The sequence below is a fragment of the Chelonoidis abingdonii genome, chromosome 2, assembly GCF_003597395.2.
Source record: "Chelonoidis abingdonii isolate Lonesome George chromosome 2, CheloAbing_2.0, whole genome shotgun sequence".
Classification (NCBI taxonomy): domain Eukaryota; kingdom Metazoa; phylum Chordata; order Testudines; family Testudinidae; genus Chelonoidis; species Chelonoidis abingdonii.
The window spans coordinates 95,421,647-95,444,124 of record NC_133770.1 but is presented as its reverse complement, the minus strand read 5'-3'; the positions used below and the strand labels follow the sequence as shown (position 1 = coordinate 95,444,124).

The window sequence follows — 22,478 nt, the reverse complement described above, 5'->3', positions numbered from 1 at the left end:
TTAGAATTTTTCTATAAACAGTTTCTTTAGGCTGAAACTTGGGCCATAACCTTTCATATTCAGAGCATATTTTCTGTATGAAATGCAACAAAAATTGGTTAACAGCATCCAGGGATTTCGCAACAGCTACCCGAATTTCCCCAAAACCCCTCTCCTCCATTTTGTGAACTAGTTATATGCAATGTTGCCAAGTTAGTGATTGTTTGGAAATTTGAATTGAAATTTAAACATTAATACACACTTTAAAAGCATATAAAGTGTATAATAAAATACATGTATCTGAAAAAGTATAATAGATTTGAAAAGTATGAATATAGACTAGCTTCCTTATACAGCTTTTATTTTTATGACAACAAAACATTCATTTCGGTGATGTTGGCCAACCTAATAATTTCAAATTATGATTTTTAAGCAAAGTCTAAATGAACTCTCCCTGACAGCTAGTGATAGCTAGGGAATGGGGGGCAAGGCTTCAGGACCAGATTGAATTTACATTCACACCTAATCTACCTAGGTATCCAACAAACAGAGCTGTGTTGCCCAAGTGATAGATTTTGGCTTGGGTTGTGTTACAAATCACTTGAATGCAGGGGGGTACTGAACTGTTGTTATTGAATGAGTAAATGGCAGTAGAACTGTATGTAGCCTGTGCTGATTGAGGGCATCAAGAGAGAGGGTGAGAACAGGTGTTTTGCTTGATGGTCTGCCTGAGTCACCAGTACTATTTGACCTGCCCCTCTCCACTGTTTAAAGACTGAGCTGATTAGGCTCCATAGATAGTCTTTTGTTTTGTTAAGTGACCACTACAGCTGAAATCACTGATAATCAGGTCTAAGTGCTTAGACCTGCTGTGGGACAGTGTTTCTGTGAAAGAAGCAGCCCAATCTGTACTAGCAGCAAGGTTCCCCACTGAGAGCTCAGCTGAAATCACTGAGAGCCAGGTTGAACCTCAAGAGACCAACTTGCGGAGGTCACAGTGGCAGGTGGCAGCAGAAGGTGATGGTGCAGGGCTATTGGTAACAGAACGATGGAGTGAATGGTGGAACAACGAACAACAGTGGGTAAAGCAAACAGTGAGCAGCTGGAGGAACGAGCAAGGTACCTTCTTGCCCCCCACCTGGGAGGTGAACTCATGTGAAAGCACCTCTGAACTCTGAGTCTCCACTGGCCTAGGACAACACCGGTGAGTGTTAATGAGGCTGTTAAGAATGCTGGAGCACAACACAGTTCATGCAAACAAACATGACTGTGGCATCATGCTTTCTATTTAAGCAAGAGATACCACACACTTCAAAATGGAGGCCAATGGTAAGTGCATTGTCACTTGTTCATCCTGAAGTTGAACACTGGTTCCAAACAAGACCAGCAAATGATCACTATCTTTCTGCAAGAAACTCAACTGACTGGCTAGAAGCATGTGGTGCAACAGTGAAAAAAGGCTCAACAATTGAAAAAGTGAAGAACTCTCTCACATTCAAAAAATTTGCATACATGGCTGATGAATGCACCGTGCAAATGGGCATCAAGTATTAAGTCATTGTGTACGTTATCTTGATGTGAGTCGTAGGCCAGGAGATGCATTTCTAGATGCTCAAGTTATAAAAGATACATTGGCTGCATCTTAGAAAATTTAAATGCTTATCAACTGGACCCCAAACAGATGGCTGCTTGTGCATTTAATTGAGCTACAAACTTCTCTGGAAGACATGATGGAGTACAAGCTTTACTCAGAGAAAAGAGTAACCCTAATCTCTCCTGTACACACTGCAGAGACATCTACTCCAACTAGCGCTAGTACAAGCTGCAGACTCTTCAAAAGACATTTAAAAAACTATAAATTTAATGTCGTCTTTATGTTCTTTTTTCATCAAGACCCCAAAAAGACTGAATATCTTGGAAAATATAGAAAACATACTGGGACTGAAGTTCAAATTAGTCCAACCTGGGAAAACGCTCTGGCTTTTCATGAGTGATCCTTGACTGTTGTCTTAAAATTACTCCAGCCATTATTACTGACTTTGGAAAGTATCTACCAGATGGGATGGATCTAAGTAGTGAGGCTGGTGGATTACTTTTGCTACTGCATTCAGAGAAGACTATTGCTATTCTCTCTTGTAAGTCTATTGTTGAAACCACTTGGGTCATTAAACAATGCCATCCAGGCATCTGCTACAACAGTAGTAGATCTTTGTCCAGCAATAGAAGCTACATTTGGATCAATCAGAGCTATCTATTGAAAAAGTACCGGAAGAAGCAAAGACTTCAGTCCAGAAGTTGACTGATGAAGGCATTTATATTGAATCCTTAAGTGAAGAGGACAAGAAGTGTTTGTTAAGACAACTAAAAAAGTACACAGACTTGATTCTTAAAAATCTACAACTGCAACTTCTAGATTCTACTCAACCTCTATGTAGCTTTTACAGATCCCTGTCCTATAAAACACCGACAGTTGAATGGAGTGAGGCACTACCAGCAATGGGGCTGCCGTTTGCTCAGGACAAAACAGAGAATTTGAACACAGAGTGGACTATCATATGATGAATGAAGATTTGACTTCAACTTCTTTTTTATGATCACAAGTGGCTTGACCAGATCTTTATGCTGTTTCCTGGGATGAAAGAAGTAGGAATTCATCTCCTGCTACTCCCAGTCATAACAACTACAGTTGAGTGTTCTTTTTCATCATTGAATAGAATTTTGTGTTCTGAAAGAAGCTGCCTGATCCTGTGAATGAACTAATGCGCATATCAATTAAAGGAATGGAAATACTAGACACATGATGTACACGTTTAAATGAAATTCTAGTTGAATATGAATTTGTACAGGAAAACTGTTAATTTTTCTTTCATTTAAATAAACTAGTTTTTAGTTAGGGAGAGAGTGTAGATTAAAGCCACTGCCAACATGTCCCTCATCACTTGATCACTTTGTTTATGAAAAGATTTAAAAATTTTATTGAAGTTAATGTTTAAAATTAAATATACATGCTACATGTGAGTTTTTTCTGACAGCATAAATGAGTGGCTAAATTGGGGTAAATTTTGGTGCATATGAAAAGGAACGGCTAATAGCATTAACTTGAGCCAATGCCAATGAGTTCAAGTAGTGCACATCTTTACCTACCGGGCTTTGTCGGCCAGCCTAAAATTTAACCTAAAAGTTCTCTGCTCTTCCAATTCTACGCCTTTCTTGAGCAGGAATTGCTAATCGCATGTGGTTTTGGGTTGTGAACACAGAGAGAGTAGGCTAGTCACATCCTAATGCCACCAAAATCATCTTTAATTGAGACCATAACAAGAACATGAATTTAGGCCTCCAGTGGGAAAAAGATTAGTGGGTTAACCTACTGCACCGCTTAGCTCCCCATGTCACATAGCTACTGTTAATTTCTTACAATACACTTTGCTTTGATTCCTCCAACCCTGCTGTGAATAAATACTTGGAAAAGTGAATTACTGACCAGTTTTTCCCAACATTCATTGCCTCCCAAAATGACTCAAAGACAGAAGTTCACAAAGGAAATGTTTTTCCTGGAGTATTTAAATCTTGGGGGGCATGGGAAATGAATATGCTGCCTTTTCAGATTTATTAAAGGGTGAAGTTTACAGTCTACAGCAATTCCATGCACCCTTCCGTTCATCAACACCACACCGCGGGAGACTATTAAGTGATGTTTTAAAGCTAATTAGATTAGGGAAGAATTTTCCAGGAAAGGCTTTGGGAGTTTAGTTAAGAGACTCTGAAGAATGTCTGTTGGGCCTTGTTATGCTGGCTGTTCCTGCTCTGCCATGCAGTGGAAGTCAGGTTGAACCAGAGGAGAATAAATGATCAAATCTCCTTACTTAAGAAGTTTGAGGTTATTATGTCGGATAATTTAACAATCAGCAGCATAAATGAGTCCCAGACTTTCAAACATGGGTGACTAAATTTAGGTAGATAAATCTATATTTAGGCACTTACAGAAGAGATCTGATTTTTCCAGAGGTTTTGAGCATCCACAGCCTCACTGAGTTCAATGCAAACAGCAGATTACTCTGCACTTCTGAAAAATCAGCCCATAGATGTTTAAATATAGATTTTAGAGACCTACAATTACGCATCCCATTTTCAAAATTTTGACCCAGTAATATGAAAGTCAGGACAATCACTTAAACTCTCTGGCCTATATCATGCCTTTCCACAGGAAAATTCCTGGGAGAACTAAGTGCAGGTGGCAAAAAAATCTGCAGGGATTCCAGTGTATCATGTGATAGGAAGGGACAATGGTTTGAAAACTAGAGGCAGATGGGAGTATGACCTCTTCTCCTCCAGTCCTCCAAATGTCCACAGGTGTGGTGATGTCTAAAATATAATCATGCAAATCATTGTTGCTACCACTGCTATATAATTGCGGCAAATCTTATACAAAATATAATTCATGGCCAGAAAAGGTTAAGCAGCTTGCAGGCTGGATGACCTAGAGCCAATCTTGAAAGTCATATTAGAAAGCTATGCAGATGGTAATTAGGGCCATTCGTGGTTGATAGGCTAGAACTTTGAAGTGCAAACCTATATTGTTAGAAGTGATACTAACTGTGTGTATCTTAAATGCTAGCCATATGAACAGACAGTTCCTGTCTGTCACTTTAGCTACCAATTCAGAGATCAAAGGGGAATATTAACATTCAGATGAATCTTGGGTGAAATAATGTCATTGTCTATATGTCTCTTTAAAGTTTGTGATAAACTGCCAGATGGATAAATTGCCCTATGTTAATTTGTGTAACTAATTACTAGTGGTGTTCAGGAAACAGAAGGTTGCATCAACAGCCTATTGTTTACCCAGGACTGTGTGGTCAAGTGGAGGCTAGAAAACTGTATAAAAGATCACTGGGTCCTGATCCTGATATCTCAGATCTGCTTAAGCTTCATCAGGGAAAGCTTAAGCCACAAGAGGAGATCCCAGTTAAGCTGGTACAACCTGGATATGATATTGGACATTGGGCTATAACCTAGGAACTAAATTCTAAAGGAACTCTTTGCAACTACAAAGCTCACCATCTCTACTATGAATCTGAACCTCAAGAACTGAACTCATGTCTATATGTATATTAATCTTTTAACCATATTGTCTCCCTTTTCTTTTTTTAATAATTTTTAGTTTAGCTAATAAGAATTGGCTGTAGATGTATTTGGGTAAGATCTTGAATATTCATTAACCTAGGAGGTAATTTGTCCGATCCTTTGGGATTGGGAGAACCTTTTCTTTTATATGATGAAATTAAGATTTTCAGAAATCTTTATCATATTTGGCTTGGGCACCTGGATGAAGGCCTGAGGCTGGGTTTTTTCAAGGAAACTTTGTTGTTGGCTTCTAGGCAACCAGTGAGGTAATAAAAAAGCTGTTTTATGCTGTCTTGGTAAATCTAAGTCTTGGAATATCTACCAGCTTTTGGGGGATTGTCTGCCTCATTCTTTGCAGTTCACCTTAATTGAGTAACCTCAACTGGCCCGTACTGGGGTCCTGGTCACAACAGGTAAAACCTGTCTATCCTGAGAGAGTCATGGAGGATTAAGGCTTCCACTGTTCTTCCTTGATCCATTGACCTAAAACCCCCTTTCCAGCCCCCAATTCCTAATCCATGCTCTGAGGGATTTGAATACAAGAAGCAACAATATATAAGAATTGATGCTAAGAGTATTAGTGAGTAAGTCTTCCTGTGTTTTACTGCAGATGAATGGCTCTGTCCCTTGTCACAATCATGAAAAACACGTCCTGGACCATGAAATCTAGTCTCCCCCTGTGAAATTTGATCTTTTGTGTGCTTTTACCCTATACTATACAGATTTCATGGGGGAGACCAGTGTTTCTCAAATTGGGGAGCCTGACCCAAAAGGGAGTTTCAGGGGGTCACAAGGTTATTTTAGGGGGTCCCAGTATTGCCACCCTTATTTCTGTGCTGCCTTCAGAGCTGGGCAGCCGGAGAGCAGTGGCTGTTGGCTGGGAACCCAGCTCTGAAGGCAGCGCCCCACCAGCAGCAACGCAGAAGTAAGAGTGGCAATATCATATGATGCCATCCTTACTACTGCACAAAGGCAGAGCTCTCGCTCTCCAGCTGCCTACCTCTGAAGGCAGTGCCGCTGCCAGAAACAGTGCAGAAGAAAGGGTATCAGTACCGCAATCCACACCTACAATAACCTTTCAACACCCCCTGCCCCTCACACACACACAACTCGTTTTTGAGTCAGGACCTCTACAATTACAACACCATGACATTTCAGATTTAAATAGCTGAAATCATGAAATTTACGATTTTTAAAATCCTGTGACAGTGAAATTGACCAAAATGGACCATGAACTTGGTAGGCCCTAATTATCAGTTCAGATACACTACCCTTAAATCACCAGAGTCTCAAATATACAGAGGTCACATGGAAGATCTTTGACAGGGCAAGGAAGGTTGATACAACTCAGGTTCAGCTTCACTCCCATCAGTGGATCTTGGGTCTAGCACGTTTTGTGCTGTATTAATTCCCCTCCCCACATAAACATTCAGCATGGGTGATCTGTCTCTTTGACACTGAAATACAAAGTTTATAGCACAGAGATATGTCTTTATAGGGGTTAACCGAAGTGGAAAAGTACTGTAGATTTTTTTTTACGTGGAGGGCTTTTCTGAACAACTCATGTTTAAAAAAGACTCTCGTGTCTAGCAAAGGATATTGCCCTCCTGCTGCTCTGGCCGTCTGCTTAGAATTGACTTACGAAATGCAGCACTTTCCTATTATAATGTGTCTAGGATAGGAGATTACCTCTAAATCTCGTTTGAAAGGTGATTCTTTTGAAGATAAAGGCCCTATACCGTCCTGGTCTGAAATGCTGGTGACACTTCTTCTAGGAAGTTTAATTTTAAATAAATGTTCCTGAACTCAGTAGGTTTTGATTTCATGCTGTAGCAAGAGCAAAATAAATCCTTAATCTAGCTGTGATGCAATAAATATCTGTTTACCCAAGAGCAGAGTGGCTCTGGTCTTTCAATGAAATAATTGGTTCACATTCATGTCTCATATCCCTTCTTGCACGAAATATTTTCCTCACTTTTTAGCTGCCTGGCTCATGAAGAAAGCATAGTCTGAAAACTGTGCACTACAGGCTTGCTCCTGCATCATTGAAGTTAATGGGATCTGGCCATTTCAATGGGAGCTGGATCAGGCATTATGTTTGCTCAAATTAAATATTGTTGATACAGAACCATCCATGCTCTAGCTTCAGTCTCATGCCCTGCAAAGTTCTTGCTATTTTCTATAAGCAAATGTTTTGGTCCTCAGGATACTGTTTTGCTGAGTGTAGCGAGGGGGCCTCACTCCCCGCCACGCCTGAGAGGAACACGCCAGAACAGGCGTGGCAACGGACGGAGCCACCGCCCCCTGTCCCCACCCCCTGGAAGTCAAGGGGCGGGACAGGAAGTATAAAAGCCCGGCCCCAGTGCTCAGTTGGAAGGAGACTGCCGGAGAAGGCAGACGCTGGGGCCCGAGCTCCCGCTGGGCCCAGCCTACCCCGGGCTCGGTACCCAGAGGAGTGTTGGGCTGACCTACCCCGTGCTCGATACCAGAGGAATACTGGCCTGACCTATCCCATGCTCGATACCCAGAGGAGTGTTGGCCGGACCTACCTCGTGCTCGATACCCAGAGGAGTGTTGGTCTGACCTACCCTGTGCTCGATACCCAGAGGAGCTGCCTGAGCTTCCCGATGCCCGGCCTTTGGAGAAGCTGTCTGAGCTTCCCCACGCCCATTACCCCGAGGAGGGGCCGGGACCTCCTGATGCCCAGTACCCAGAGGAGTGGACTGGACCTCCTGGTACCCTGAGGAGTGGACTGGACCTCCCGACGCCGGAGACCCTGAGGAGCCCATGGTCTGGGACCCCCCAGACGATGCCGGCGGATGGCAGGTACCCAGTGAGGGGGAGATTGGAAGTGGCCCGGGGGCAGCCGACTCCAGTCAAGCTGCAGACTCACCTAAGCCCATGTCAGTGTGTTTCGGTCAGGATCTCACACTGACTGTCAGCGGTGTTGACCACTACTAGGGCCTGGGCTGGAACGCAGTGGAGTGGGAGGGCCTGCATTCCCCCTGCCACCCCTTCAAGGGTGGCAGACTCCCCCTCCTCCCTGGCCTTAGGAGGCCATTCCTGGTGTTTGTTGGCTCAACCCCTCCTGAAGGGCCTGGGCCCTGAGTCACTTGTTGCCCCACCCTGGGCCAGGGCCCGGGTTTTCTGCACCTGAACTGCTTATTGCCCCACCCTCCCGAAGGCCTGGGCTTCTAGACTGTGTGCTTGTTTGCTCAGCCTTGCAGCAGAGGGCCTGAGCCACCTAGTAACTGTGTTTGCTTGCTCCGCCCTGCAGCAGAGGGCCGGAGCCACCTGTTAACTGTGTTTGTTTGCTCAGCCCTTCTGCAAAGGGCCTGAGCCACCTAGGAACTGTGCTTGTTTGCTCAGCCCTGCAGCAGAGGGCCTGAGCCACCCATTAACGTTGTTTGTTTGCTCAGCCCTGCAGCAGATCGTCTGAGCCCTAAGTGACAGTGGGTCGCCGCACAGCCCCGAAGCAAGGGGCGGGCCCTGGGCCAACAGAGTGTGGTGAGCCAGTGTGGCTCCCCTCTGCCCCTAAGGAGGGTTGAGCCTCGATCCCGCTCTGCTACACTGAGAAATTGGATTTTTATTTTGCTAATTTTAAATCTGCAGTGTTGCAAATTAGGAATGTTAAACAGGTAAAGAAACAGGGTCTTCAGTTTTAATAATTATTATTTATGCTGTTAGCACAGAAACACAGGCTGAGATTTTCAAAGCTGCCAGGGGGGCTTGGACACCTAGTTCCCATTAAAATCAAGCAAGCAATTCCCATTAAACTGAATGGGAACTGTGTATCCCAGACCAAATCCCTTAGGTGGCTTTGGAAATCTCAGCCATCATGTTTAGTATGGATGGGGGAAATTTTCATAGGCTCAGATGAGAATTAGGTGCCGAACTCCCCTTTGTAAAATATTCCCCACAGCGAGGGGAGGTTCTTTGGTTTAGATTCACTTGATTTCAGCATAGCTTGGTAACTGTGGGCACAATCACCCATTGTTTTGACTGCCCTAGATGTAACTCTTCAAGCTAGCACGTGATTTCCAAACCAGGCGAGGCTATACTACCATCCTAGGCTAAGACACTGCCAGAAAATGATTCCTAGGCTAGAATACTGCTTCATAACTAGACTTACCTGGAATAACATTTGAGGCTAGAATACAGTTTCAAAACTAGGCTGGAACAGCCTACTAATCATTTTCTGCTAAAGTCTGGTTCCTAGGACGCATCATCATTTCCAAACCAGGCTAGTCTAGAATATGGTGTTTAAATTAGGCCATGCTTGAATACCATTCTAATGTAGAACCCTCCAGGGCCCCTTTCTAGACTAGGACACATTTGCATGTTAGGTTAAGCTAGAATGTATCTTTTTAGGTGAAAACATGCTTTCTAAATGACATCCCTATAGAGCTTGAGGACCAGATTTTTAAAGGCATTTAGGCATCTAAAGATGCAGATAGGCCCTAGGTACTTTTGAAAATCCCGCTAGGCACCTGTCTGCATCTTCTGGAGCTGAAATATCATTAAAAGTCTGGCCTTAAGTACTTTGATGGATCAGAGTCTGTGCTAAACTGGAATACAGTTCTAGGTTGGAACATAGTTCTAAGCTACTATATGGTTTCCAAAGTCAGTTTTAACATGGCTAGGTGCCGGCTATACTATACAGGTATTTAACCTAAATTAGCCTGAGAAGCAGTTTAAAATCATACTATAAAACTTGTTTAGTGACAACAGTTCCCAGCCCAGTGTTGGCAGGTCCTAAAGAAAGAAGTGGTTTTAGATGCTTTTGTTTTGAAATACATTTCATCATCTTTTTTAAACCTTACATGTGTATTCTGTAATTGATAAGGGATCTTAAACTTTATTTTATATTTACTGATTTTATTTTATGCATTTCACTTCCTCTCTTATAATAAATATGTTTTGGGCCAAAATTTCAAAAGTGACCAGCCAAATTGTGTGCTTAAACTCCTTCACTTGTGCAGAGTTCCGAAGTACTTGTGCATCTTCAGTAAGTGCCTCTTACACACACAAATATAGCATTGGAAGCAGACAGATTTGAAAATTGTCCCCAGTGTTTTTCTTGAGACCGAGATGAAGGGTTATCAAGCCAGAAATGTTTTCACTTTGGTAGCTAAAGCAGATTTACTGTAAGTAGGTCAAATACGTGACTTGCAGCTTCCCCTGCCCCCATCCCCTCCTCTAAGAATCAAAACCTGTAAAGATTGCAGGATTTAGCTCTTCTATTGTTCACCTCTGGAAAGAATTATCCACATGCTGGCTGTGTATAGTTGTGAGGGTATTTAGAAAAACACAATTGCTTAAAAAGAAAATGAAGTTAATAAATTAAATGGGTTAAAGCAGCATGTAGGTTTCCTTACTTTATTCTTTGACTTTCCTTTGTTAACAGTTTTTCACCATGAGCACAAAGGACTTGTGCATTTGTCTTTGAATGTGTACTTCAGATTGGTAAAAGCTGAAAATTTACTCTGTCTCCTCACAAGGATGAGATGGGGTGATTTCTCTAGGCCATTATTCTTCCCTTTTGTGATTTTTTTTAACACTTTCACAAATCGAAATGGAAAAGAATAGAGTGCCATATATTGAATGTACAATAGAGCTTTCATCTGAATAGAGTCTTTCATAGAAATCGTATCCTAAAACGTATTACAGAGATAAATAAGAGCAGAGGCTAGGAACACATAAAGGCTATATCTGTTTTCATGAAAGTTATGTACTAGCAGCTCTTCCTGCTGCTAGGAGGGTTTATATCCTGCTCCTCACTCTCCTTCTATGCATGTGCCCTCCCTTGACTCCTTTCCCCATTACTGGAGTCTCCCCTGTAGCAGAGGGATCCCCAGTCACATCTGTCTTGCCACCGGGATGATTCCTTCCAAACTCTGTGAATAAAAAAATTAAAAATAAAAACATTATCTGTGGTAAAACCTGGAGGAAATTGACTGAGGCTCAGGAAACCCAGATTCACCTTGTGAAGTTTCTAAAATGGCATGTGTTTCCACCCTACCCTTCCCACAGATCCTAGGGATCAGGGAGGAAAGAAGGCTTCAGCCCTGAGCTACATGATCCCTTAGGTAGTTGTGCCTGGCCTCCCATCTCCCACATAGCATGGGCCCTTAGGAACCATGCAGCCATTGGCTACATTCAGGACCGGCGCTAGGGTTTCTGGCACCCTAAGCGCCAGGCCATTACGCCGCCCCACACGCGGGTCTTGCGGCTCCGGCGGAGCTGTGGGACCAGCAGACCATCTGCAGATACGACTGCGGCAGCTCCACCGGAGCCGCCTGCCGCCCCGCTCGGCAAAATGCCGCCCCCCACCCCCAATGTTGGCGCCCCAGGAACGCGCTGGCCCTGGGCAGCTCCCTTACCGGGGGGTGGGGGCACCCCCTGACTGGGGGAGGGGGGGGCGCGGGGCTGCCAGGGTGTGGCGGCGGCTCCCTGACCAGGGGGGCGCCCTGGGCAGCCAGCTGTGTCGGCGGCTCCCTGACCCCGGGGTGGGGGCGCCCTGGGCTGCGGATGCTGCGGTGGTGGCGCGTGACCCGGGGGGCACCCTGGGCTGCCTGGCTGCAGCGGTGGCTCGCTGACCCGGGGGCGGGGACCCTGGGCTGCCTGGCTGTGGCGTGGTCGCGCTGACCCGGGGCTCCGCGGGGAGGGGCGCCGGGTTGCCGCGGCGGCGCCCTGACCCGGGGGACACCTTGGGCTGCCGGCTGCAGGCAGCTGCTGCCGCCGAAGCTCAGCCCCTCCAGCAGCAGTGGCTGCAACCATTTAAAAAAATTTTTTGGGGCGCCACTTTTTGGCGCCCCCAAATCTTGGCACCCTAGGCAACCGCCTAGTTCACCTAAATGGTTGCACCGGCCCTGGCTACGTTGCCCACAGACATCCTGCTTTGGAAGGGTCCATGAGATGAATGCAGAAGTTAATGCTGCAAGCCGATATCTACCATTCCATGGTGCTGTAAGTATTGTATATGCTGTAGTTTGTGAAGCACTGTGGGGCCTTCACAATCAGAGGTGATATTACAATATATGCATTTAAATTGTTTCTATAGTATGAAAGTGTTTATGGTTCTACTCTTCTTCTCCATGTTAGGGATAGGAAATATCTCAGAAATAAGTAGCAACTTTTTAAGTGTAACCTCTGTATAGATGTACGGTATTATCACTAACTGGCTGATGCTCCAAATTGAAAATGTTTGATTCTGTGAATAGGATTTTATTTGGGAAAGCAAAACCATCTCAATTGCTTTTAAATTTCCTTTCAGAAATCATTTTCTGATCTCCAAGTGGCTCTTACCAATGAGCTTGACTGGCCCCATTTCTCAGGGACCACCGGATTTCTGAACTCCACAATTGGGTAAGCTCATAGAAGGACTAAGCCGAGTTTTAGCAAGCTTTGATGACAAAAAAATAAGAAGAAAAGGAAGAAAGATGTGGAAAGGAGAAACCAAGCAAAGATCATTGGAGAAAAATCCAATGTTTGAATGGAAAAATAAAAGTGCCAGCATGCTCTGCCTCTGCTCTTCCTAAAATCATGATTGTCTCAAAGATTTTTCCCCACATTCTATCTCCTCTCAAACACTTTCACTAACGTGTGTACTCCCAGATCAGCCTCACCTACTCCTTCAACTTTGCTTGCCCTCCGCGCAGTCTCTAGACATATTCAACATAATTTATTCGAAAAAAAAGAAAAGAGTACATTTTCCTTTTTTCAAAACCAAAAACTTTAACATAAAGCTCTTGGTACACCGCCCCCTGCAAATTTAATTCCAAAAATTTAAAATGTGGATTTTTTTGGATTTGTACTTTTTCCTCGTCCTGTTTCTCTTTTCCACTGAATGAATGATGTCTGTATTTTTGAAAAGTTTTTCACCTTCTCATTTTTCTTTTCTCCCTTTTTTCCACTCTGCAACTTTTGCAAGTCCTCACCTTTGAAAAAGTTACAGTGAAAAGGGAAAAGGAAACACTCACACTACCACTCTGTAACTTTTTCAAAGTTGGAGATATTTGGAAAAGCAGAATACTAAAAGAGAAAATGAAAAAATGGGGATTTGGGGGAGGGAAGCCCCTGACCTCATTCACTTTATTGCACTGAATGGCAAAAAGTTGAGGAATGAGGCAACAAGAGGAAGAAAGGAAGGAAAATTCAAATGATTTAGAAAAGGTATTTCACAAAAAATTAATAAATGCGAATGAAAAAATGTTCCATTTTGATCCCTGTGAAATGGAAACAACTTCAAATATCAACATTTTTCCTGAAATCGTTTTTTCATTTTTTTGACCAGCTCTAATAGGCTTCTATATGTGGTAATGGAGTATATAGGGGATGGTGTAATGGACACACAGCAGCTCCACTACTGCTTCATGCCCTAAAACAGTGGTGGGCAACCTGCGACCCATCAGGCTAACCCAATGGCGGCCACAAGACAGTTCATTTACATTGACCGTCCGCAGGCACGACTGCCCCCAGCTCCCAGTGGCTGAGGTTTGCTGTTCCCACCAATGGGAGCTGCAGGAAGCAGCGCAGGCCGCAGGTTGCCCACTACTGCCCTAGAGCACTGGCTGTCAGCCTTTCCAGACTTCTGTACCCCCAAGTTTAACTTCACTTAAAACCTACTTGCTTACAAAATCAGACAAAAATACATGTGTCACAGCACACTATTACTGAAAAATGGCTTACTTTCTCATTTTCCCCATATAATTATAAAATAAATCAATTGGAATATAAATATTGTACTTACAGTACAATGTACAGTATATAGAGAACTATAAACAAGTCATTATCATTATCTGTATGAAATTTTAGTTTGTACTGATTTTGATAGTGCTTTTTATGTAGCCTGTGTAAAACTAGGCAAATATCTAGATGACCTGGAAGACCTCTGTATACCCCCCACCAGGGGTACATGTATCCCTGGTTGAGAACCACTGCCCTAAAGAGGCTGCTCAGTGTGTGTGTAGTAAAGTGGTCATGACAGGGTTAATAATGCCTTGATTATTATGGGATGGAGTCCTGCTCCACTCCCACACCCTCTAATTTCCTGTTTAGTCAGTATGAGGTTTTTTTTGCCGCCACTTTGTTGTGGTGTAGTTAAATAAATAGCAAGGTCCCAGCCTGCAGTCCTGTGAGTAGAGTTATTTTTGTTGCACCGAGTGGTCCCTTTACAAAACTAGGGACTTGGAGAAAAGACGTAGGCCTAGGGGTTAGCATATATACGTTTGGATTCTGTGTGTCATGGTTTACTCGCATGTTTTTAATTTACATATCTACTTTAAAATAATTGGGCTAATACATATCTGGAATATGTAAAAGCAGGACTGAAGCAAAGCTAGCTAAAATCCTATGTAAACTGAATTTAAAAACTGGGGCAGTATGCTGTTTTCTAGGAAGCATTTATGATTTATATTGATTAACTAAATATTGCATTCTTTGCTTTGCTTTCCATTGCATGCTGAAGGCTGTAGAAATTTAATGTGTTACTTGTATAGCCTCTTCCATGGTTAATGATCAGCATTATCACATTTCAAAGTAGGTAATATTTTGTTTTTCATTCTTGGTTTCAAGACTTGTCATGGCTTTACATTTATCTGCATTTTGTTTGCCATCCTTTAGCCCAAATTCCTCTACATCTGAGTTCAAACACAGCTTCCACGGCCCCAGTAGGGATCAAAAGATATCAACAAGGGTTCTAGAGAGCGATCTTTTTATCAGCTTTCCTTAAAGCTATTCTCCTTTACAGGGTTTTTACATTTTTCTCTGCAGTCCAAAGGAAAGGGGAAAATTAATCAAATACAATCTGTCTTTCAAATCAGTCAGTACAAGATGTAAAACACTAGGAAATAAATGTTCTGCCAATACTTCTTCAACTCGTATTTACTGTTCCACAACTATAACAAGAAGCCAAAATCCCTGTATGTCAGTAGTGTTGCTTTGGTAAATGGCATCCAGCATAAAGGTTGGTGAAGCAATTATCTGAAGAATCAGTATAAACACAACTAGAAATATGGACAATTTGAAAGCTACTGTCAGCCTACAGAAAGCTTTTGGGAGGATATCTAGATTTCCACTTAAATCGTTATATTTAAAAGAAAATTATTAACTGTAAAAAGAGGAAGTAGAAAAACAAGGGAATGTCAGGTTTGGATCTAAAATTGATTTCTGACTTTTCAAAACCATTGAGGCTCCCTGTTCTTCAGAGAATTAAATCTAAAGGATGCTAAAGTCTTGTTCAGCAGTTTCAGGCTTGGGACCTTACTGTGCCACACAGCAAAGCTTTCCTAGTCATTTATGTCAGAGAAGAGTTTAAATGAAAATCCTCAGAAATAGTCAGTGCAATTTAAACCTGACAAAGGCCGTTTTACCTTTTTCTCATCTATGGGCTGCTTCCTCTGGCTACTTGGTTTTTCCTTACCCTCGTTAACCTACCAATTGCCTTATCCTGCCTTTCTGTCCATCTTTTTAAATTGTTGTATGCATCCAGATTGCTATAGTCTGACAAATCTTCCCCAAAATGTTAATTTGAATCTCTTACTAGAATTTTAATCAGGGCCGTTCAGAGGATTCGGGGGGCTGGGGTCTTTGGCGGCAGGGGACCCCCACTTCAGCGGCATTTCAGTGGCGGGGCATCCTTCTGCTCCGCGACCCACCGCCGAAGTGCTCTGAAGACCTGCAGTGGGCGCCCCCCCCCCCCGCCACCGAATTGCTGCTAAAGACCTGGAGCGGAAGAAGCTCGAGCACCACAAGAGTTTTCTGGGGCCCCCAGAGTGAGTGAAGGACCTCACTCCAGAAGCCTCAAAAAACTCTTGTGGGGGCCCCTGCGGGGACCAGGGCCTGGGGCAAATTGCCCAACTTGCCCCACCCTCTGGGCGGCCCTGATTTTAATAATCAAATTGTCAACATTACCATATTTCATTGGCTTAAATTATGCCAAAATTCCAAAATTAAACTATGAGGGATGTGCTTAATGGCATGGCAAACAAAACATGCCAAATAATGCAAAATACCCGTTCAATCCTGCAAACACTTAGTAGTCCCATTGCCTTCAGTGGGACTACTATTGACAAAAAGTACTATACTTGATAGTAAATACTAAGCCCAGTAGTTAGTGTATACAGAATTGGGATCTAAAACTGTTCAGAGAATATATTGTATATTTTAATGTATTTTTAATATGTAATCTGCCAGCCCTTTTCTTTAACGCTTTCTTTAAAGCAAAGGTTTCATTTGTACCATATGAGTTGAGTGGCTTTTGTTAATGTGTTTGTTAATGTGTTTCAGAGGCTGGACAGACTCTCTCTATCTACGTTTACGCAGAAGAAACCGCTGCAATCACAGAGACTTCCAGAATATTTCCAAAAATGGTACTATAACCTCATTTTTGCCACAGATGAAAGTTTGATTTTGATGTTGAATTAATGGGTACAGCTCAGGAACACCATTCAGAATAATGCTACATAACTGCATGCATGAATTGTGGAGAAGTAGAGAACAGGATCTGTTTAACACAATGTCTTTTCTCTTTGGTTCAGTCTCTCTATTGATTCTGAATAAGAACTTACTTATGCTTGATCCCTTTCATCTACTCTATGACTAATGAATGATTTCTGCCTGACTAATAATTGATGTGTTTCACTGTAAGTCTAACCTGAAATTCATTTTTCTCTGTCTAAATATTTTTTCTAAAATTAAAAAAGTTTAACTCTTAACACTGAAGTTTGCACTGAGGTTCTGAGCCTCTAAAATTACACACTTTAGAAATTGTGCTTGATTGGAAGTTCAAATATTTCTCCCCTCACCTCCCATGGCCATTCTACATCAGTGATAGAATTAAAAGCCATACAAGATCAAAACTGCTTTTGTGATACAGAAAGCCACCATGTTAGGAGTCCTGGTTACAGAATGGGTAGTGCCTGACATGGTTGGAATACCATTTGGTCCTGCAGTGGAGATAGAAATGAATGATTCCTGAATTGTGCTATGACCTATGATTAGGTCCACAGTCATCCTGCCTTCTCAAGGCAGATTGGCTCATGCATCTTATTCCTGCTCTGAAAAGAAGCAACATGCCTTCCTCCCTATCCCTGAATGTGTGCTGCACCCCCATCGTGGCATTCAGGTATGTGCTAGGAGGTATTCCTGCCCCATTGTACAGGGATGTTCAGGAGATTATATGCTCTATATGCAATACAACCCTTTATTCACAGAAGGCTGTTGTAGAGTACAGGTCAGACTTTTGTATAGTGCATACATAATAAAGCTATTTAAAGTGTCCTGGTGGCCTAGGGGATTGGCACTCACAGGGTCAGAGGGCCCAGGTTCATATTCCATTGATCCCCTGGGGCAATGAAAATTGTCAGACAAGATGATCACAATGGTCCCTTTTGGTTTTATAATCTGTGCATATAACATCACCTCTCTATAGCAGCTTTATGTTCAATTTCCCTCTCTTTCTCTGGCCTCTCTTCTTTTTTTATACATCTTCATGAGCTCTCCATCTCTCTCTCTCTTTTCATTTCAATAGATATTTTACACTCATATTGCAGAAACCAGCAGGGTATAAAATAAGGTGAGATTTTGCCAGGATAAATTCTCTCAAGAAAACTGAGAGAAAAATTTAGGAAGACAAAAATTACAAGCGATAGAAAAGTCCCGTGATGACTTCCCTTACTGTCTTCTCTTGATCATCCTCCTGACAGAGTATTGTAAAGTATTTCCTCATATGATGTAATATTTTCCCCAAATTTAAATGGACACTGTCAACATTGGTAAGGCTAAAAACTGATCACTGATCTGACAGTGGTCCCGTCTGGGAGAAAATAGCCTATCTGCCTAAAATAATAGTTCCTACTACTTGAAACATGAAAAGAAAGAAGATGCAAAGAAATTCACAGTGCAGAAATCAATTTCCTCTATCATAGGACCAGTCCTGCAATGTGCTGAGCTTCGTCAGCTCCCAGTGAAGCCACTGGGAAATGAAAGCGCTTAGCATCTCCAGGAACCATGTGGCATTGTGCGGAATCAAGCCCATAACACTTAGACAAGGGTTTTCTTATCATATACCTCATAGAAAGCTGTGTGTCATCTTTTCCTCATATTCCTAGTGTCAGTATGAAAACAAATAGAAGGCAGGGCTGCTTCAGATAAGAGCTTTCAGATGGGCCCAGACTCAGTCAATGGGAAATTATTTTTTTGACTTACTGACTTTGATGGATTTTCCTTTAAAATTCAGACTTTGGCTATTAAAAGTGAAGCAGAGAGACAAACAAAAAAAATCAGCCGCTTAAAAATATGTCTATCAAAATTCAGCTGAGGAATTGTTGCATATGTAAAGTTTTAGGTGCTTAAAGGAGATTTTATTTTCTTGGTGTTGGTAGGGTTAGTGGAAAGTTTGAGGTTTTGTTTCCTATGTTTGTTCATTTTACAACATGCAGGAACGCTGATCACTGCAGGTTGGCAAAATCCTGTGCCCCATCTGCATAGGTGGGTGCATTGTGAGTGCCGTGGTTTTGCTGTATGGGGGTGGAAAACTGTGAGGCATCTGCAGTGAGGCACATCTCTGTGCATTCCACATGTCTGTGCACAGTGGAGAAATGTTCCACAGCAGCATCCTGGGCCACAGTGCAAAGGGAGCCAGGAAAGACTGAGGGTATGGCCCGTAACAGCTTTCTGAAACAAAACGATGTCCAATATCCTATAAAGCTAGAAATGGTATTTCAGTGCCATTGTGAACTGGAGGGTCCCGATTTCCCAAAGTGACCTAGTAAATATTTATATCTATGGAGAGGTCTGAGGTAACAGCTGTGACATTTGTGACAGTCTTAAGGGACAGAAAAATACTTGTACGTTATTTGTGAAAATTTTTGTGGCTCCATCTGAGCCCTGCATGGTTGGACTCATGGTCTCTAAGGCACTTGCTTTACAGATGGAGAGATACAAAAATAGTCACACTAGAAACTATAAAAATTCTCCAGGACACTCCTAAAATAGTTTATCTGTAACGTGTGTGGTATATACATGATGGTATGGTATAAAGGCTTTCTCCGCACTCATTTGAAATGATACACATAGCTCACGAGTGGCTTTCCAACATGTTTAATACATGAGCTAGGTTAATAATTCATAACTAATCATTTTCTCTAGCAATTTCACTTCTTTCTTCAGTTTGCTAGTGATCTGTAAACAGTTTACCAATCTAATTAATTTTCTCTTCAAAATTATTTGTTGAATAACTTCTGGAAATGCTTTTTGGAGCATAGCTTATTCACAATCAGTTCATCACACTTATTCAATTTCTGAAGTCCTAAACTCAAGCTGTTTTAAGTGGATCGGTAGGTCGCATGGCATATTTTTGTTTTCTGGTTGGATTAGTGCAACTCTTAGGATCAGGTTTCCAGTACAGATACTCACAATTATGTGTTCCAAATTTACTTTTTGTGTATGTTCCACAATATGTGCTTAAAATCTGTTGTTTTGATGAACATTTCTGCTAGTGAATTTATTTTACTAGAATATTCATAAAGATGAACATGAGAGGGACATGAACAGAGTCAAAGTGGATTCCTTTAAAAATCATCTAATAGTTACAGGATTTTGATTTGCAGTATTCACCCACCTCTTTTTCACACACAGACATCATTGTGTGTGTATATTGGGGCTGTCAAGAGATTAAAAAGTTAATCACAATTAATTGCATGATTAATCATACTGTTAATAATAGAATACCATTTATTTAAGTATTTTTGAGTGTTTTCTACATTGTCACATTTATTGATTTCAGTTACAACACAGAATACAAAGTGTACAGTGCTCACTTTATATTTTTTTTTGGTTACAAGTATTTGCACTGTAAAAAGAAATAGTATTTTTCAATTCACCTAATACAAGCACTGTAGTGGAATCTCTTTATCATGAAAGTTGAACTTACAAATGCAGAATTATGTACAAAAAAAAACTGCATTCAAAAATAAAACAACATAAAATTTTAGATCCTGCAAGTTCACTCAGTCCTACTTCTTGTTCAGCCAATCACTCAGACAAACAAGTTTGGTTACATTTGCAGGAGATAACACTGCCCGCTTCTTGTTTACAATATCACCTGAAAGCAAGAACAGGTTTTCTTATGGTACTGTTGTAGCCAATGTCACAAGATATTTATGTGCCAGATGCGCTAAAGATTCATATGTTCCTTCATGCTTCAACCACCATTTCAGGGGCCATGCATCCATGCTCTTTTAAGATTTCTGAAAGCATGCTCCACACCTCGTCCCTCTCAGGTTTTGGAAGGGACTTCAAATTCTGAAACCTTGGGTCGAGTGCTGTAGCTATCTTTAGAAATCTCACATTGGTACCTTCTTTGCATTTTGTCAAATCTACAGTGAAAGTGTTCTTAAAATGAACATGTGCTGGGTCATCATCTGAGACAGCTATAACATGAATTTTTTTTTAACAAGCATCATCACCATGGAATCATGTCCTCTGGAATGGTGACCAAAGCATGGCCATGCTTAGCATATCTGGCATGTAAATCCCTTGCCATGCCGACTACAAAAGTGCCATTGAAATACCTGTTCTCACTTTCTGGTGACATTGCAAATAAGAAAAGGGCAGCATTATCTCCTGTAAATATCAACAAACTTGTTTGTCGTAGCGATTGCTGAAGAAGAAGTAGGACTGAGTGGACTTGTAGACTCTGAAATTTTACGTTGTTTTGTTTTTGAGTGCAGTACTTGTATGAGGTGAATTGAAAAATGTAAATATTTATAATCAAAAATAATATACACTTTGATTTCAGTTACAACACAGAATACAATATATATGAAAATGTAGAAAAACATCCAAAATATTTAATAAAATTTCAATTGATATTCTATTATTTAGCAGTCCGATTAAAACTGCAATTAATCATGATTAATTTTTTAATCGCAATTAATTTTTTGAGTTAATTGCATGAGTTAACTACAATTAATCGACAGCCCTAGTGTATATACATGCATTTTATAATGTATTGAGTGTAATTATGCTATAGTTGTACTTTTTGTTATCAGTAATTACCACTAGAGTCATATAACTGAAAGATTAATTGCATGGCTGAGTGATCATAGTGTAAATACAATATAATTAATGTATCTGAGTTCTAAAAATACATGAACCAAGTATGAAATCAAAGGGGGGGTGATAATAGGCAGTTTAGTAATGTAATTAAACTTCCAGAATGGGCTGATCCAAAGCCCACTTAAATCAATGGAAAGACTCCCACTGGTTTCAGTGAATTTTGAATCAGGCCCTATATGAACAGGTAATACTTAGCAGTTAAAAACATAATCATGGTGTAATTACATTGTATTTGCTGTGTAACCACTGTGTAATAGTCACTGTGTTGTAAAGCATATAATATGTGTGTATACATATATATTCCACGTAGCTTAATAACTTCACTATCTGCATACAAAAAAGACTATTTGCCTCTGAAGACATTACCCCTATATCCCTAATTGTTGTTAAGAGTTCTGAACCTGCCCTTCTTTATTGATGCTGGAATTGTTTCAGTTTTGCAAATCACCATTTATCATATATTTCATCATTATTTTGTGCTATGATCTGGTGTATTGGTGTTTTTTTGCCTTTGACCTGACAAGCTCCAGTACTATACCAGTTAACGTATACTCTGGCCAACTGAACATTAAAGCACCAGATATTTCACTGCAGCCTGAAATACAGTTAGAAGTTTAAAATGTTATCTTCATCTCAGCTGTCTGGGGGATAATAGTTCAACTGGATATATTTGAAGAAACCTGGAATCTTTTTCTTTGCACCCTAACATTTTAAATTACTTTATTGTCTTGAGGGAGCAAAAAGTTCATTAAGCAATAAAACATTTACAGCCAAACAGCCCAGTGCTGAATGTTGGCACAACTTGGAACCTGACTCTTCCAGCACATTTCAGCAGTGCCCCTTTTCATTTCCCACGTAATCTGGTGTGTGCCAATCAAAATACCTATCTAATGGGTAGCCATTAGTGACCTAATTGCAATACATAAAACTAGTATACAGCAAGTTAAAAATACCCACCTCTGATATTAAAAAGAGAGCAAAGAAAATGTCACTTTATATTAAGGTTACATTTATAAATTGCTTATATAGATTTAATATATGATTAATAGAGTTTTTTAATAAATCATCAATCAATTATAGATTGTTATAGAGTCCAGCCACTTAAAGAGAACACACAACTGAGGATACCTTTCTGAAGTGCAGGCTTTTATACATTAAATTAAAGAAAGATTTTAATGTTATCAGCTTGCTGCCATTATTGTTCTTTACCTCCAAAATAGCCACAGCTGCCATCTTGCTGTCACTACTTATGC

The 22,478-nt window shown here is 41.3% G+C and overlaps 1 protein-coding gene across 3 annotated transcripts in view; it reads left to right on the top strand.

Annotated features, from left to right (window-relative positions):
- The window catches only part of AOAH (acyloxyacyl hydrolase), a 117,210-nt gene that overhangs the window by 55,847 nt on the left and 38,885 nt on the right, over window positions 1-22,478 (top strand). For all 3 annotated transcript variants that reach the window (XM_032785444.2, XM_032785440.2, XM_032785442.2), the window contains exons 13-14: window positions 12,380-12,471; window positions 16,393-16,475. In XM_032785444.2, coding sequence (XP_032641335.1) covers window positions 12,380-12,471; window positions 16,393-16,475 — 175 coding nt within the window. The remainder of the gene's footprint in view (window positions 1-12,379; window positions 12,472-16,392; window positions 16,476-22,478) is intronic.